The following is a 14,854-nucleotide window of genomic DNA, read 5'->3' as shown; positions in this document are numbered from 1 at the left end:
TGTTTTTCTCTGTCTGCTCACAGGTAAAGTCTGTATCCTCAATGTGAGGCCCTTCAAGGGTCCCTCTGGAGCAGGTGAAACTTGAATCCGGGTCCAGGAGTAGAGACACTATCACTGCTGCATTTGTACTGGCAAAATTTTACTTATGAAAACAACAGGCATCCTTACAAGTGGCAACTATGGGCCATAATTCACAAAGACAATCTAAGATTTCGTAGGCTGTAGAAGGGTATAGTACTGATTTCCTATCACCTTTAATTGTAAGCATTGTAATTTATTTGTATAACTTATACACAATGCTACCTTTTTGGGTGATACATAGTAGTAGGAAGACAAGGTTTAGACAACCCTACCATAACGCTACCACAATTCACAGTGCACTTGTACCTCATTTTTCTCATTAAACTGTTCAGAGATGTTCTTACACACCTCTGGAGCAGGTGGGACTTGAATCCGGGTCCAGGGATAGAGACACTATCATTGCTGCACTTGTATTGGCAACTTTTTACTCATGACAGTGTCAGCATCAAAAATATATTGGAGGACATTCACTGCCACACATCCTTCTTTACAGGGGGCGAAGGTGGCATATAACAGGTGGCAACAGCATAAACTGGAGGAGGGAAAGCGCACCTGCATGAATAAGCACAGTGAAGGAGACCATGCTGGCCGTCATGGGAAGGGATTCACTGCAACTGCAGGCACTGTCGGCACTGGAGAGATTGATAATGAGGGTGTCTCTGTAACTAATCCTTCTTCCATCACCCCACAGTTTCCTCTTTCTCACAAGCTGCAGATGGTGTTAGCATGCACATCGTTTTTCTTATCCCTCTTGTTCCTTTCTCATTTCAGATACCCCAAAGTAATTACCTTCCCAGGCAACATAGGACAGGAAGGATAGCAGTGAAGGTGAAGTGACATCATTCAATTCTGCATTCTCAGCCACCAATTCAGAACTGACACTCTGTATTTTAGTTGCTAGGATAGAGGCAGGATCCACTTGGGTGAGAGAGGGGGCACAAGTGTGCACGAATCAGAGCAGAAGGAAAGGACAGACCAGATGCCAGAAATCGAGGTCACATGTTTGTCTGCTGAAGGTGAGTCAGAGAAGGATTTTGAAGGGGCCTGCTACAAAAGCAGGCTAATGAGAACTGGAAAGCTTGTTAGAAAACCCGCTTGCAATCCCAAGGGCAATAGGGAAGTCTTGCATTGACTGGGTACTAACCCTTGATCAGACATTGGAGTGCATTCTTCCAACATGTCTGCATACCTGTGGAACCCACAGCCTGTGATGGATGATATCTAAGCTTTCATTGCAGCACAAACAGCTTCCATCATTGTTCCGAGAGCTCAGACTGCAACCATTGTGACTGTGAATACTACTGTTCAACAGGGTTCCTAGGGTGGTTCAGCACCTAGCATTGCCTCAGCAGATAGCAATTCTTGTATTACCAACCTATTGTCATACCATTCCAACTTCTAGCCCTGTTATTGGAATACCAACAGGGAGGTAAATCTGCTGCCATTACCTGCTTTGACCTACATGAGTCTGCAGACTTATAGTAATCTGGTTGACTTTTAACTGCCCCCTGGCCTAGTCAGCAATGCCTATATGCTGTGGAGGAATTGGCAAAAAGGGAAGGTGTGGTTGAGGTAAATGTACCGGTCATGAATTATTTAATCACAGAACGTAACCCAAGGTAGGCTTATCAAAATTGTAGCCTCCATTTGTCTTCTTCTTGCTTGACTTCCTCTTGCACACTTACCTCTTCTTCTCCACATACCTTCTCTTTCTCAGCTTCTTGTTTAATAGATGCTGGCATTGACTATTATTTCATAAAGGCGAGTTGTGTAGCCTGCAACATACTTCACATGCTCAGTCGACTTCTACAGAGCTCTTCCAGAATCATCCGGATAGCAGAACATTTCTCCAGGGTACCAGTGAGGTACTCCAGAATGTTCCTTTTTGTTCTTAAGTCACCTGTCATTTACCTTCCTTCACGTTTGAAAACCCAAGCTTTTCCAATCTCAAATCAATCCTGTGAAGCTAAGATTTTTTCTCTGTGTCATCTCCAGGCCTGAGTGAGCATCCTGTTGATGTTTAAAATGTTTATTCATACCACCATGTCTAATTTAATTGAATTCATGCCAAATGATTGGCCCAATTATGTATTTTATTCATTTTTGTTGAATTAAATACATGATGAAAAACATTAACAGCAACAGAGGGAAATATTTACAAATATATTGGCTTCTCTATGACACTAGGTTGATATTAACACTTTATCTGCAGTTAATTTCTTGGGATACTTTTCATTCAATTGCCTTGACTTCGCAGAAATCCCATTTGTTCACAAAAGTCGTGTTTCTGTCAAACTTCCAAAAAGGTAAAGTGGTAGAGTGGGATACGTTCTCAGGAAATTCTTGGTAATGAGTAATTAGAAAATAGGACAGTTAATTTCCAGTTTTTAAGTTGGACCTCGAGATCAATTTGTGTGTATTTGATTTGATTTTTTTTAAGGCCGTGACAAAGAGATGAAGATTTTTCAAAAGGCCCTGAAAAGGTTTAGCTCTTTAAAAGCCCGTCGTTCTGCTGACTGTTGCCAGGTTATTATGTTTGAGGGAATGGTTGGGTATGGAAAAAGCAGACTACTAGCTGAAATTATCCACACATCACAAGCAGAAGGGATGAGGTATGTACTTTAATTATAATTTTGTAATTATATTTAGACCAAAGTATATTAAATAATAAATCAGTAGTTTATTCATATCAGCTAAAGAACACCCCAGAAATTGGGGTAGGAAAGTGAAGTTTAGGACACAGTTAGATCAGCTGCAATCTTATGAGTGGTGAAGCAAGACCAAGGAGCTAAATGGTCAAGGAGATACTCCTGGTCCTGTTCCTTATGCCCTTAATTATTGCAAGTAATTATTTTGGTTTCCCAATAATTATGCTGTATTTATTTTCTAAAGCTGTTTCTGGCAGTTAATTGGGCAATAAGATGTAGCTGAGATACAGGGATAAAAGCAGTACAGTAAAAGCACATTGATGATAGGAAAGAGATGCCAACTATAGTTATTGTGGCATCTACCCTCTCACAATTTGGTGTCAATTAAAATTACCCTTTCAGATTCTGTAAATAAGGGAATGGATGTCCTTTCTGCATCAAGCTATAATGAAATGTTAATAGTCAGTTTTTGATTTTATCTCTGATGCAGAGTCATACCATTCGAACTGGGGAAAATGGATATCACAGAGCCCTATTATACTATCCAAACTATGATGGCTCTGCTACTGCAGGTGAACCACTGCAAAAGTTATGTAGAACGAGAAAGGGTTTTACTTACCAAGATAACAAAACATGAATTAATAGAAGATCTATGCCTTTTAAATGAACTTCTTTTTGTAAAGGTACTGAAACAACTAATCTTTCATTTGTAATAATTAACCAAATGTGTTTTTACATTTATGATTGTAGTTGAGGACTGAGAAGATCAATAGCTGTGTACTGTCCTTGAAATTGCTCTACTAAAATAGTCCTCTTATCAGAATACAGAGCTGCAAATGCCATTTAGGGATTCCACTTCTGTGTCAGGATTGAATAAATAATTTTAGTAATATAAACATGAAAAGCTGGCAAACCAGTGCCACTTTCTGAACATGAAATGTAGAAAGACTCAATTTTACTCAATGTCCTTTAATTATCCATGAACAATTTGCAAAAATTAATCACTGTTGACAACATTATTTCTTGATTATATAATCAATGATATTGGACACCAATAATAAACATGTTCGCAGAGAAACTTAACAGAATACCGTTGCAGGTTGTACACAGCCAATGATTAATGCTTAGACATAATGACCTAGAGAAAGTATGTATTACTTTCATTAATGGATACCTCACCTCTTTAGATGGATTCCTGCATTTCTTTAGATTTTCCAGTTGATTATACTTCAGCTGCCACTTGCTTCAAATCAGGTAATTCCCTGCAATCTCAACAGAGCCAGAACTTGCCCATGAAAAACCTGTTTGCAATTCATTCCTACATTATTAACAACTAACTAATGGAAGCAAAACTCAATTCATTATGTTCATCCCAGCATTATTATCATAGATAATTCCATGTAAGTCAACTTTTGAAGAAATTTCTCTAAAAATAGATCAACATGTATGGTATATATTAGATTACTTACAATGTGGAAACAGGCCCTTCGGCCCAACAAGTCCACACCAACCCTCCGAAGAGCAACCCATCCCCCTAACACTATGGCCAATTTACCTAATCTGTACATTTTTGGACTGTGGAAGGAAATCCACACAGACATGGGGAGAATGTGCAAACTCCACACAGACAGTTGCCTGAGGTGGGAATTGAACCCAGGTCTCTGGCACTGTGAGGCAGCAGTGCTCACCACTGTGCCACCCATATGTTGTAAAGTATTAAACTAAAACTCTGGCATGGCTGCTATTTATTTTTGTCATTCATTAGGTAAAACATTCATTTGTGCAGTAACAAATTGAGACTGATAAATACAACTATGATATGCTATGATGGAAAAGGAAGGCAGCTTTGTAAGCTGTAATCAATGGTTAATGCAGCTAAATTGGTTGTTTAGTTCACACAAGCATGATCTATTTAAATTGTTGTGGTATGCAATCATAAGTAGGATAGTTCAAGATGCATTTAACTAAGAAGTTCCATAACCGCTTGCTTGGACAGAAGTGTATAACAGTACAATCTGTTTTTATCTATTTATTAATATCTTAGTTGTTTACAAAACACCCATAAATTTGATACTTATTTGATTACTTGTTCCAAAGATTAATGAATAATCATCATAATTTGTTTTTGTTAACAGTCAGAACAATGATATAATTATAAGTATAGTTTATGCATAACCCAGGTGCGTACAATATCACATTCACATGCATGGAAATATTTAACATAATTTTTACAATATTTTTATGAACTATTTTTTAGTACAATACTTTCTTGATAAAAACAACTTATGTGTTAACAATAAGGTTTCCATAAATATTGCAGCTGTGATATAAGTTGTGGTAGCAACCGAACATTAAAAAAAAGACTGCCCATGTTCTATAAATTCATTAAACTAGACACCGGGGAGATCAAAACTTTGAGTCAAATCCTGCATGAAATCAAATGATTTCAGTGAGGAGGATAATACAATGCTATAATTTTCTTCAGATGACAGAGGAGGAAATGGTTCACTGTCTTTGTTTCCAAGTTGCTCTGATAAGATTCTGGTGGACTCTCTTTAATCACCTGTCCTCATGTTTCCTTCTTTGGATTTGTGGTAGTATTTTGTCACAAATCTAGTCCCTTTTTTTTCTAAAAGCTATTCCTTGGCTCAAGGAGATTCTGTCTTTAATTTTTTTCAGGGGGCAATTAACCGGGCCGGACTGTGAGCAGTCTGGTTTGGTACAGAGATGAAAAGGATTTTGAGAGGCCTTTTGTTTGTATGTGAACAAATGAGACTTCAGGCCAAAGTGGTCGTGCTTAGAAGTGAGCTGTATAATGATAGGGGATTGATCAGCTCTTTAGCTAGCTGAGCTGAGCAGTTTTAGTTTGGTCTTGAACTGGGGAGTTCAACAGCGAGTTGTGTGGAAACTCTCTCTCTTTTCTGCCCTTCAGCTTCAACCTATAAGCATATGTTCCATTTATACTGGTTTTTAAAGGGAGTTTGCTTATTGAGACTGTTGTGTATATTTGGAAGAGTATAATTAACTCTAGTTGGATAGGCTGAGTTCTGTAGGTATTCCTTATTCTGTACTTTGTGTTTCATTGTGTAACATTGTGAATAAATTTTTGTCTGTTTTAAAATCTAGTAGTCGACCTAGCTATCTTACTCTGGGTAATTTTTACTGTACATTTACTGAAACAAATTGCTTAGTTAGGTCTAAGGCTGCCTGCTTAAGAATGTTTTGAGTGGTCTGGCCAAGTCCATAACAGATTGAGGGCTCTTTGCGGGATTTTAAACAGCGAGTGGTAGATGCTAGTGTCTTTATTTCGGGTGTTGTTTTGGTTGGGTGGACAAAACTTGGGTAACTTTCAGTTACCAAAAGTTTTCTGGAAGTGGATGCGGTGACTTTGGAAGTTTTGCAAAAAGTGAATAACACCAAGTTGTAAGAATTCGCAGAGAGGCTGGAATTGGAACTGCCTGCTCCTTTGAGGAAAGGAGAGATAAATACAGCAGTAGCTCAGCATTTAAACTTGCTGGAGAAACCATCAGAATCTCTGGAGATGGCAAGAATTCAACTGCAAATGAAGCAGCTTGAGTTGGAGGCAAGAGATAAGGAAAGGGCAGCAGAAATGAAACCGTTTGAGTTACGATTAGAAGCAGAAGAGAGGGAAGAGAGAGCAGCAGGAGAGAGGGAAAAAGAGAGAGCAGAGAAAAAGAGAGCGCTTTTGAACTTCAAAAACTGACACTTAAAAGAAAAGTCAGCTGAAAAGGCTGGAGATAAAGGCTGAGGGTAGGCTGAGTGAGGAAGAGAGTGGGGATGAGCAAGCCCCTGCTGGTTAGAAGCCAAATGAGAAACTGTTTAAGTATGTTCAAGCATTGCCTACATTTGATGAAAAGGATGTGGAAGCCTTTTTTGTCTCATTTGAAAAGGTGGCTAAACAAATGCAGTGACCAGTGGCAATATGGGTTTTGTTAATCCAAACGAAACTTGTAGATAGGGCAAGTGAAGTATTCACATCCCTATCAGAGGAGGACTCAGGGGAGTAAGAGGACATGAAAAAAGCCATTTTAAGTGCATATGACCTTATACCAGAAGCCGATAGACAACGTTTCAGGAATATAAGGAGGGACCATGGTCAAACTTATATTGAATTTGAAAGGGTCAAACAAAGTCATTTCAATAGATGGATAAGAGCTTAAAAAATCGAGCAAACCTATGATGCTCTTAGAGAGGTAATTATTTTGGAGGAATTCAAAAATTCATTGCCTGAAGTAGTGCGAAATGATGTGGAAGAGCAGAGAATTAAATCAGCAAGGTTAGCAGCTGAAGTGGCTGATGATTATGAGCTGGTTCATAAAACACAGTTTGACTTCGAGAATCAATTTCTATCCATGTGGGATAGAAATTGCGGCAAAGAGAAATCCTCACATGGGAAGGGAAAAGTAGATCTCAGTGAAGATCGTGATGAGAACTTACCACAGGGTAAAAAAGAAACCCTTGAGGGGGGACATAGAAGTCAAAAAGCTCCGATATTTTCAGTGTAGTAAAGTGGGCCACACAAAATCACAGTGTTGGCAGACTAGGAGATAGCTAGATGTCGAAAAACCAGACAAGCCTGGAAGTTTTGTTGGACTAGACTCCAGGAAAGTTAGACAGCTGCCTCAGAGTATACAAGATGTTCAGAGGTTGATTAAGGAAGAAGTGCCAGATATGCTTAAAAAATATACATGCAAGGGGAGAGTTTATTTACATAGGTCAGGAGTAGCAGGTAAGGAGGTTACAATATTAAGGGACACAGGATTTCTCAGTCTGAAATGCTGAAGGATGAGGAAATATGCGCTCCTGAGAGACTATTGCCAGAGAAGGTACTGGTAATAAGAATTCATGGTGAGACAAAAAGTGCTCAATTATGTAAAATGAGGCTAGAGAGTCCAGAGAAGAGTGGAGAATTTGTGGTAGCAGTACTAGACAAACTCTCAGCTCCAGGAATACAGTGTGTCCTTGCAAATGATACAGCTGATTCACTGGTAGGCATGCTGCCTACTCTAGTTGAAGAGCCAGTGGAGACGCAGGCAACTGAAGAAATGGAGAATGTTTATCCAGGAAATTTCCCTGATTGTGTGATCACAAGATCACAGAGGCACAAGTTGAAGCAGGAGGGACCAAAAGGCACAGATAAGGAAGCTGATGTAGTGTTACCCGAAACTTTCTTTGATCAGGTAAGTGGAACAGAGAAGGAGAAAATAGGTAAACATGCCAGTATTTTTTAGCTCTGCTAAAATGATTGAATTACAGCAGAAAGATGAGTAAAAACAGTTTTATCAAAAGGCATTTACAAAGAAATAAAGTGAATGCATTCCTGTGTGTTATTACTTAACAAATAATGTCTTAATGAGGAAATGGAGACCAGCACACATTCAAGCAGATGAGACATGGGCAGAGATTCATCAAATTGTTTTGCCAGTACGCTATAGAAAGGAGGTGTTGCGAGTGGTGCATGAGTTACCACTTGGAGGTCATTTAGGGGTGAAGAAAACACAGGCTAAAATATAATGACATTTTTACTGGCCTGAACTACACAAAGATATGTTTGAATTTTGCCAAAAGTGTCATTCGTGTAAGCTAATCAGAAAACCACAGGCAGTAATAAAACTTGCACCTTTAGTATCTTTTCCAGCATTTGACGAACACTTCACAAGAGTCTTGAATGATTGTGTAGGTCCCCTACCTCAAACAAAAAGAGGGAATAAGTATTAACAATAATGGATGTGTCGACGAGATTTTCAGATGTAATCCTATTACGCAACATCACAGCTAAAATGGTTGGAGAAGAATTACTTAACTTTTTTTTAATGAGCTACGGACTACCAATTGGTATCCAGTCAGATCAAGGTTCAAACTTCCTGTCCAAACTATTCAAGGATGTTATGGATAACTTGGGAATGAAGCAGTTCAAATCTACTGCATATCATCCAGAATCACAGGGAACATTGGAGAGATGCCATCAAACACTGAATACCATGTTGAGGGCTTATGGTCAGGATTTCTGTTTGTACTTTTTGCGATCAGAGATGCACCGAATGAATTGACCAAATTCAGTCCATTTGAATTAATTTTTTGGGCATGAAGTAAAAGGATTGTTAAAACTGATTAAGGGGAAATTAATAAGTTAGAATTCAGATACCGCCCTTTTGGACTATGTGTTAAAGTTTAGAGATCAATTGAATAGAGCTAGAGAGTTGGAAAGAAAGCATTTAAAAGTATTACAGCATACAATGAAATAGGAAGCAGATAAGAAATCACAAATTTGCAATTGGGCATAAGGTATTGTTGTTACTTCCAGTAACAGATGAGCCTTTAAAAGCAAGATTTAGTGGACATTATCAAATTGAGAGGAAATTGAGGTGAACTACTTGATAAGGACTCCACACAGGAAGAAATCTCACAGTGTGTCATGTGAATATGCTCAAAAGATGTTTTGATAGGGAAGGAAAGCAAGAAGAGAAGGTGTCAATGATTACAGCACCGAAGGAAGAACCAAGTTCTGAGGATTCTGAATTGGACATTCCTTAAATCAAATTGGACAATGAGGAAGTTGTCAAACATTGGGATAACTTGCTGAGTTACCTTCCACAAGAAAATTGAAATGACCTATAAAAGTTATTACTATCACATGGGGAGATATACAGAAATAAAAGGGGAAATACTAACTTAATTGTGCATGATGTCGATTTAGGAGATGCTGTTCCGATTAAGCAACAGCCTTGTACACATAACCCTCTAAAGTTGGCACAGGTTCAGAAGGAGATAGAGTGCATGCACCAAGATGGCACAATCAAAGTGAGTTACAGTGACTGGAGCTCACCCATAGTCATGGTGCCAAAGCCAGATGGTGCCCAACGGTTATGTGTGGACTATTGCAAAGTCTATGCTGTTACAAAGACTGATACATATCCAATTACATGGTTGGAGGACTGTGTCGAAAAAGTGGGACAAGCAACTTACATTTCTAAGTTGGTCTTGCTCAGAGGCTACTGGCAAGTACCTCTGTCAGAGAGAGCAAAGACAATTTCAGCTTTCATAAGGCCAAATGGACTATATCAGTTCAAAGTCATGCCATTTGGTATGAAAAATGCTCCAGCCACATTTCAGAGACTGACTAGTAAAGTCATTGCCAGATTACCCAACTGTGCGGTTTATATTGATGACCTGGAGATTTTTAGTCACTCATGGAAGGAACATTTACAGCAATTATCGGACTTGTTCAATTGACTTCGGAAGGCAGGCTTGGTGGTAAACCTAGCTAAAAGTGAATTTGCCAAAGCCCAAATCACCTTCCTGGGCCATGTTGTGGGACTTGGACAAATGGCCCCACAAGATGCCAAAACAAAAGTAATTGGGGAATGTCCCACACAGTCGATGAAAAAAGCAGTACTACGGTTCCTAGGGTTGAGTGGATTTTACCGAAGGTTTGTACCAAACTTTAGCAGTGTGCCTGCTCCACTCACCGAATTGTTAAAGAAGGGCAAGAAGTTTCAGTGGACAGCGAACTGTCAAGAAGCATTTGACAGCCTAAAAACTGTGTTAACCACTGCCCCAGTAATAGCCACAGCATATTACACGAAGCCTTTCAAGGTGGCTATACTGCCAGTGATGTGGGTGTCAATGTGGTGCTCCTGCAGGAGGATGACGAGGGAATAGAAAGACCCATCGGGTTTTTTTTCCAGGAAGATGAATGCTTAACAACAGAAATATTCAAAAGTGCAGAAAGAGTCTTGAAGCTTGGTGTTGGCATTGCAACATTTCAGTGTTTATGTTATCAGCAATGCATCTGAGACAATCGAATACACTGGTCACAACCCATTGACATTTGTGGAAAAATTTAAGGACAACAACGCAGACTGTTTAGATGGAGCTTGTTGTTGCAGCCAATCAATTTGATAATTGTGCATGTGGCAGGTTGGGAAAATGAGATTGCCGATATGTTATTGAGATTGAATGAGATAAGGAGGTGTTTAGTATTGGGTGTACTGTGGCCTGAATATGCTTGTGGTTGCGCATAGAGTCATAGAGATGTACAGCATGGAAACAGACCCTTCGATCAAACCCGTCCATGCCGACCAGATATCCCAACCCAATCTAGTCCCACCTGCCAGCACCCGGCCCATATCCCTCCAAACCCTTCCTATTCATATACCCATCCAAATGCCTCTTAAGTGTTGCAATTGTACCAGCCTCCACCACATCCTCTGGCAGCTCATTCCATACATGTACCACCCTCTGCGTGGAAAAGTTGCCCCTTAGGTCTCTTTTATATCTTTCCAATCTCACCCTAAACCTATGCCCTATAGTTCTGGACTCCCCAACCCCAGGGAAAAGACTTTGCCTATTTATCTTATCCATGCCCCTCATAATTTTGTAAACCTCTATAAGGTCACCCTACAGCCTCTGATGTTGCATGTTTATCATTAGCACAGTGTATATGTGTGTTTAAACTACTAACCGGGGTTTTGAATGGTTAAAAATGAAACCATCTTTTGGTATTGAAGGTTCATTTTTTAAAGGGGGGAAGTGTCACAAAGGTAGTCCCTTTTTTTCTAAAAGCCGTTCTAAATTGCGGTCTCTAAAGAAGGAGGTGTGTTCTGTGGTGGAACTGGTACTTTTTGCTACCTTCCTTTACCCTCCTCCCTGACCTATCAACTTCATCCCCACCCCCATTCACCGATTGTACTCTATGCTACTTTCTCCCTAGCCCCACCCTCCTCTCATTTATCTCTCCACCCTACAGGCACTCTGCCTCTATTCCTGATGAAGGGCTTTTGCCTGAAGCGTTGATTTTCCTGCTCCTCAGATGCTGCCTGAACTGCTGTGCTTTTCCAGCACCACTCTAATCCACAATATAAAAAACAGCAAAGAGTAACTAAGAAGTGAATAAGGAATGCTGCAACAGAACTCATGACCAATCTGATATAATGTAGGTCAATGCGCATATTATACTTCCAATGAATAGTCTGCTGAACGTAGTTCTCCGTAAGGATTGCCAACCTGTCCATGGAGAAAAGCATGTGCTGCCACACCCGAGACGTGTTCACTTGGATGTTTCTTCCCCAAATATCTTTTTCTATTTCTAATGCTACCTGTCTTTGTATCCAAGCTCATTATTGAGTAATAATCACTGCCATATCCATAGTGACACAAACTTGCATTTATGATGGACATCTAAAATAATCAAGATATCACGAGGTGTTTCATATTAGCATCAGTAACGAACTGACGCAAAACCACACAAGGAGATATTACAACAAATTAGTCATTGAGACTTAGTCATGGAGATATATTTCAAGGAATGCCTTAAAGGAAGTAGAAAGCTAGAGGCACAGGGATTTAGTAAAGAAATTTCAAAGCTTAAAGCCAAGGATTTTTAGGAAAGGCCAACAAATGGCAGATTAAAATTAGAGATGAACAAGATACTAGAATTTGATCTGAAAGTAGTAGAGTTCAACGAGAGTCCAGACACAGTATGTTCCTGTTAGGGTGAGGGGTAAGGATGGTAGGTATAGGGAATACTGGATGACTAGAGAAATTGAGGTTTTGGTCAAGAAAAGAAGGAATCATATGTCTGGTACAGAAAGCAGAGATTGAATGAATCCTTAGAAGAGTATAGAGACAGTAGGAGGATACTGAAGAGGGAAATCAGGAGGGCAAAAAGGATGCATGAGATAGCTTTGGCAAATCGAGTTAAGGAGGATCCAAAGGGATTTTGTAAATATGTTAAGGACAAAATTGTAACTAGAGAGAGAATAGGACCCCTCAAAGATCAGCAAGGCACCCTATGTGTTGGACCGTAGGAGATGGAGTAGACATTTAAACGAGTTTTGTGCATTAGTGTTTACTGTAGAGAAGGCTATGGAAGATACAGAATATGGGGAAATAGATGGTGACATGTTGAAAAATGTCTTTATTACAGAGGAGGCAGTGCTGGATGTCTTAAATGCATAAAAGTGGATAAATCCCCAATACCTGATCAGGTGTATCCTAGAACTATGTGGGAAGCTAGGGAAATGATTGATGAGCCCCTGCTGAGATATTTGTATCATCGATAGTCACAGATGAGGTTCTGGAAGACTGGAGGTTGGCTAACATAGTGCCACTATTTAAGAAAGGTGGTAAGGAAAAGCCAGGGGCCTATAGACCAGTGAGTCTCACATCAGTGGTGGGCAAGTAGTTAGAGGGAATCTTGAGGGACAACATTTACATGTATTTGGATAGGCAAGGACTGATTAGGGATAGTCAGCATGGTTTTGTGCGTAGGAAATCATGTCTCACTAAATTGATTGACTTTTTTGAAGAAGTAACGAAGAGCATTGATGAGGGCAGACAGCTGGTAGTGGAGGGTTGTTTTTACGACTGGAGGCCACAAGGACTGGTGCTGGGTCCACTGCATTTCATCATTTCTATCAATGATTTGGATATGAACATAGGAGGTATAGTTAGTAAATTCACAGATGACACCAAAACTGGAGGTGTAATGGACAGCAAAAAAGGTTATCTCAGAGTACAATGGGATCTCGATCAATTGGGGTAGTGGGCTGAGGAGTGGCAGATGGAATTTAATTTAGATAAATGTAAGGTGCTGCATTTTGGAAAGGCAAATCAGCACAGGACTTATACACTTAATGGTGAGGTCCTAGGAAATGTTGCTGAACAAAGAGACCTTGGAGTGCAGGTTCATAGTTCCACAGGATAGTGAAGAAGGCATTTGGTATGCTTTCCTTGATTGGTCAGAGCATTGAGTATAGGAGTTGGGAGGTCATGTTGCAGCTGTACACTACATTGTTTAGGCCACTTTTGGAACACTGCGTGCAATTTTGATCTTCCTCCTATCGGAAGGATGTTGTGAAACGTGAAAGGGTTCAGAAAAGATTTACAAGGATGTTGCCATGGTTGGAGAGTTTGAGCTGTATGGAGAGGCTGAACAGGCTGGGGCTATTTTCCCTGGAGTGTCGGAGGCTGAGGGGTGACCTCATAGAAGTTTATAAAATCATGAGGGGCATCGATAGGGTAAATAGACAAGTTTAGGGTGAGAGGGGAAAGATTTAAATGGGACCTAAGGTGCAACGTTTTCACACAAAGGGTGGGGCATGTATGGAATGAGCTGCTAGAGGAAGTGGCAGAGGCTGGTACAATTACAAGATCCAGCATCTGGATGGGTATATGAATAGGAAGGGTTTAGAGGGATAAGGGCCAAGTGCTGGAAAATGGGACTAGATTAGTTTAGGATAACTGGTCGGCATAGACAGGTTGGACCGAAGGGTATGTTTCCATGCTGTACACCTCTATGACTCTCTCTGACTCTAAGAGTTCAAGGCAGCTAGAGAGAGAGGAATGGATGACATGACAGAAAGATTTGAAAGCAAGCGTACAAAATTTTAAATCAAAGCATTTCCTGATCAGGAATCACTGAAGGCCAAGTGAGCACTTGCTAGGAGGTTAACAGATCTTAGTTCAAGTTCAACAGCAGAGCTTGTAATGACTGGAATTTATAGAGGGCAGAAGTTAGAAGGCTGGGCAGGAGAATATTGGAATAGTCATAGAAAAGATGTGAATAAGACTTTCAGCAGTTAAGGAGCTGACAGATATGAAAACAGACAATGCTTTGGAGGTGAGAGGCAGCAGTCTTGTTGCTGGAATGCGCGTGTTTAGAAGCTCATCACAGTCAAATCCCAAATTGACGAGTTCAACCACAGAGAGTGACCTGGAAGAAGGTTAAGGTGATAGCTCGAGAATGGAATTTGTGATGGGACAAAAAATTAGCTAGCTATTACTTTGCAGGAACTTTTTGCTCATCGAGAACTGTTTGCCAGCCAAGTACTGTGACTGATAAGATATCAGGATTGCATATAGACCAGACCAGGCAAAGGATTGAAGGAAACCCTTTCCAAACAATATCAGCAAACCAGTTGACAGTTTCATTGTTGTTGTACTGACAGCACATTGTTCAGAGATATTTAAGATTGAAATTCAAATTCTCACATACAGTGAGATGTATAATCACATTCATCTAAATTATTAGTTCAGCCATTCAACTAGTTCAATTGTTGGTCCAATCACACCCTCATAGCCAGTATCAATATCAATCTAAC

The 14,854-nt window shown here is 40.0% G+C and overlaps 1 protein-coding gene across 1 annotated transcript in view; it reads left to right on the top strand.

The window, feature by feature from the left end:
- LOC140482271 (adenylate cyclase type 10-like) overlaps positions 1-14,854 on the top strand; it is a 112,858-nt gene that overhangs the window by 60,844 nt on the left and 37,160 nt on the right. The window contains exons 13-14 of the mRNA XM_072579462.1: positions 2,522-2,693; positions 3,220-3,412. Coding sequence (XP_072435563.1) covers positions 2,522-2,693; positions 3,220-3,412 — 365 coding nt within the window. The remainder of the gene's footprint in view (positions 1-2,521; positions 2,694-3,219; positions 3,413-14,854) is intronic.

The sequence above is a fragment of the Chiloscyllium punctatum genome, chromosome 10 (genome assembly GCF_047496795.1).
Source record: "Chiloscyllium punctatum isolate Juve2018m chromosome 10, sChiPun1.3, whole genome shotgun sequence".
Lineage (NCBI taxonomy): Eukaryota > Metazoa > Chordata > Chondrichthyes > Orectolobiformes > Hemiscylliidae > Chiloscyllium > Chiloscyllium punctatum.
Note: the sequence above shows the minus strand (reverse complement) of the source record. Positions and strands in the feature narration are given on the sequence as shown.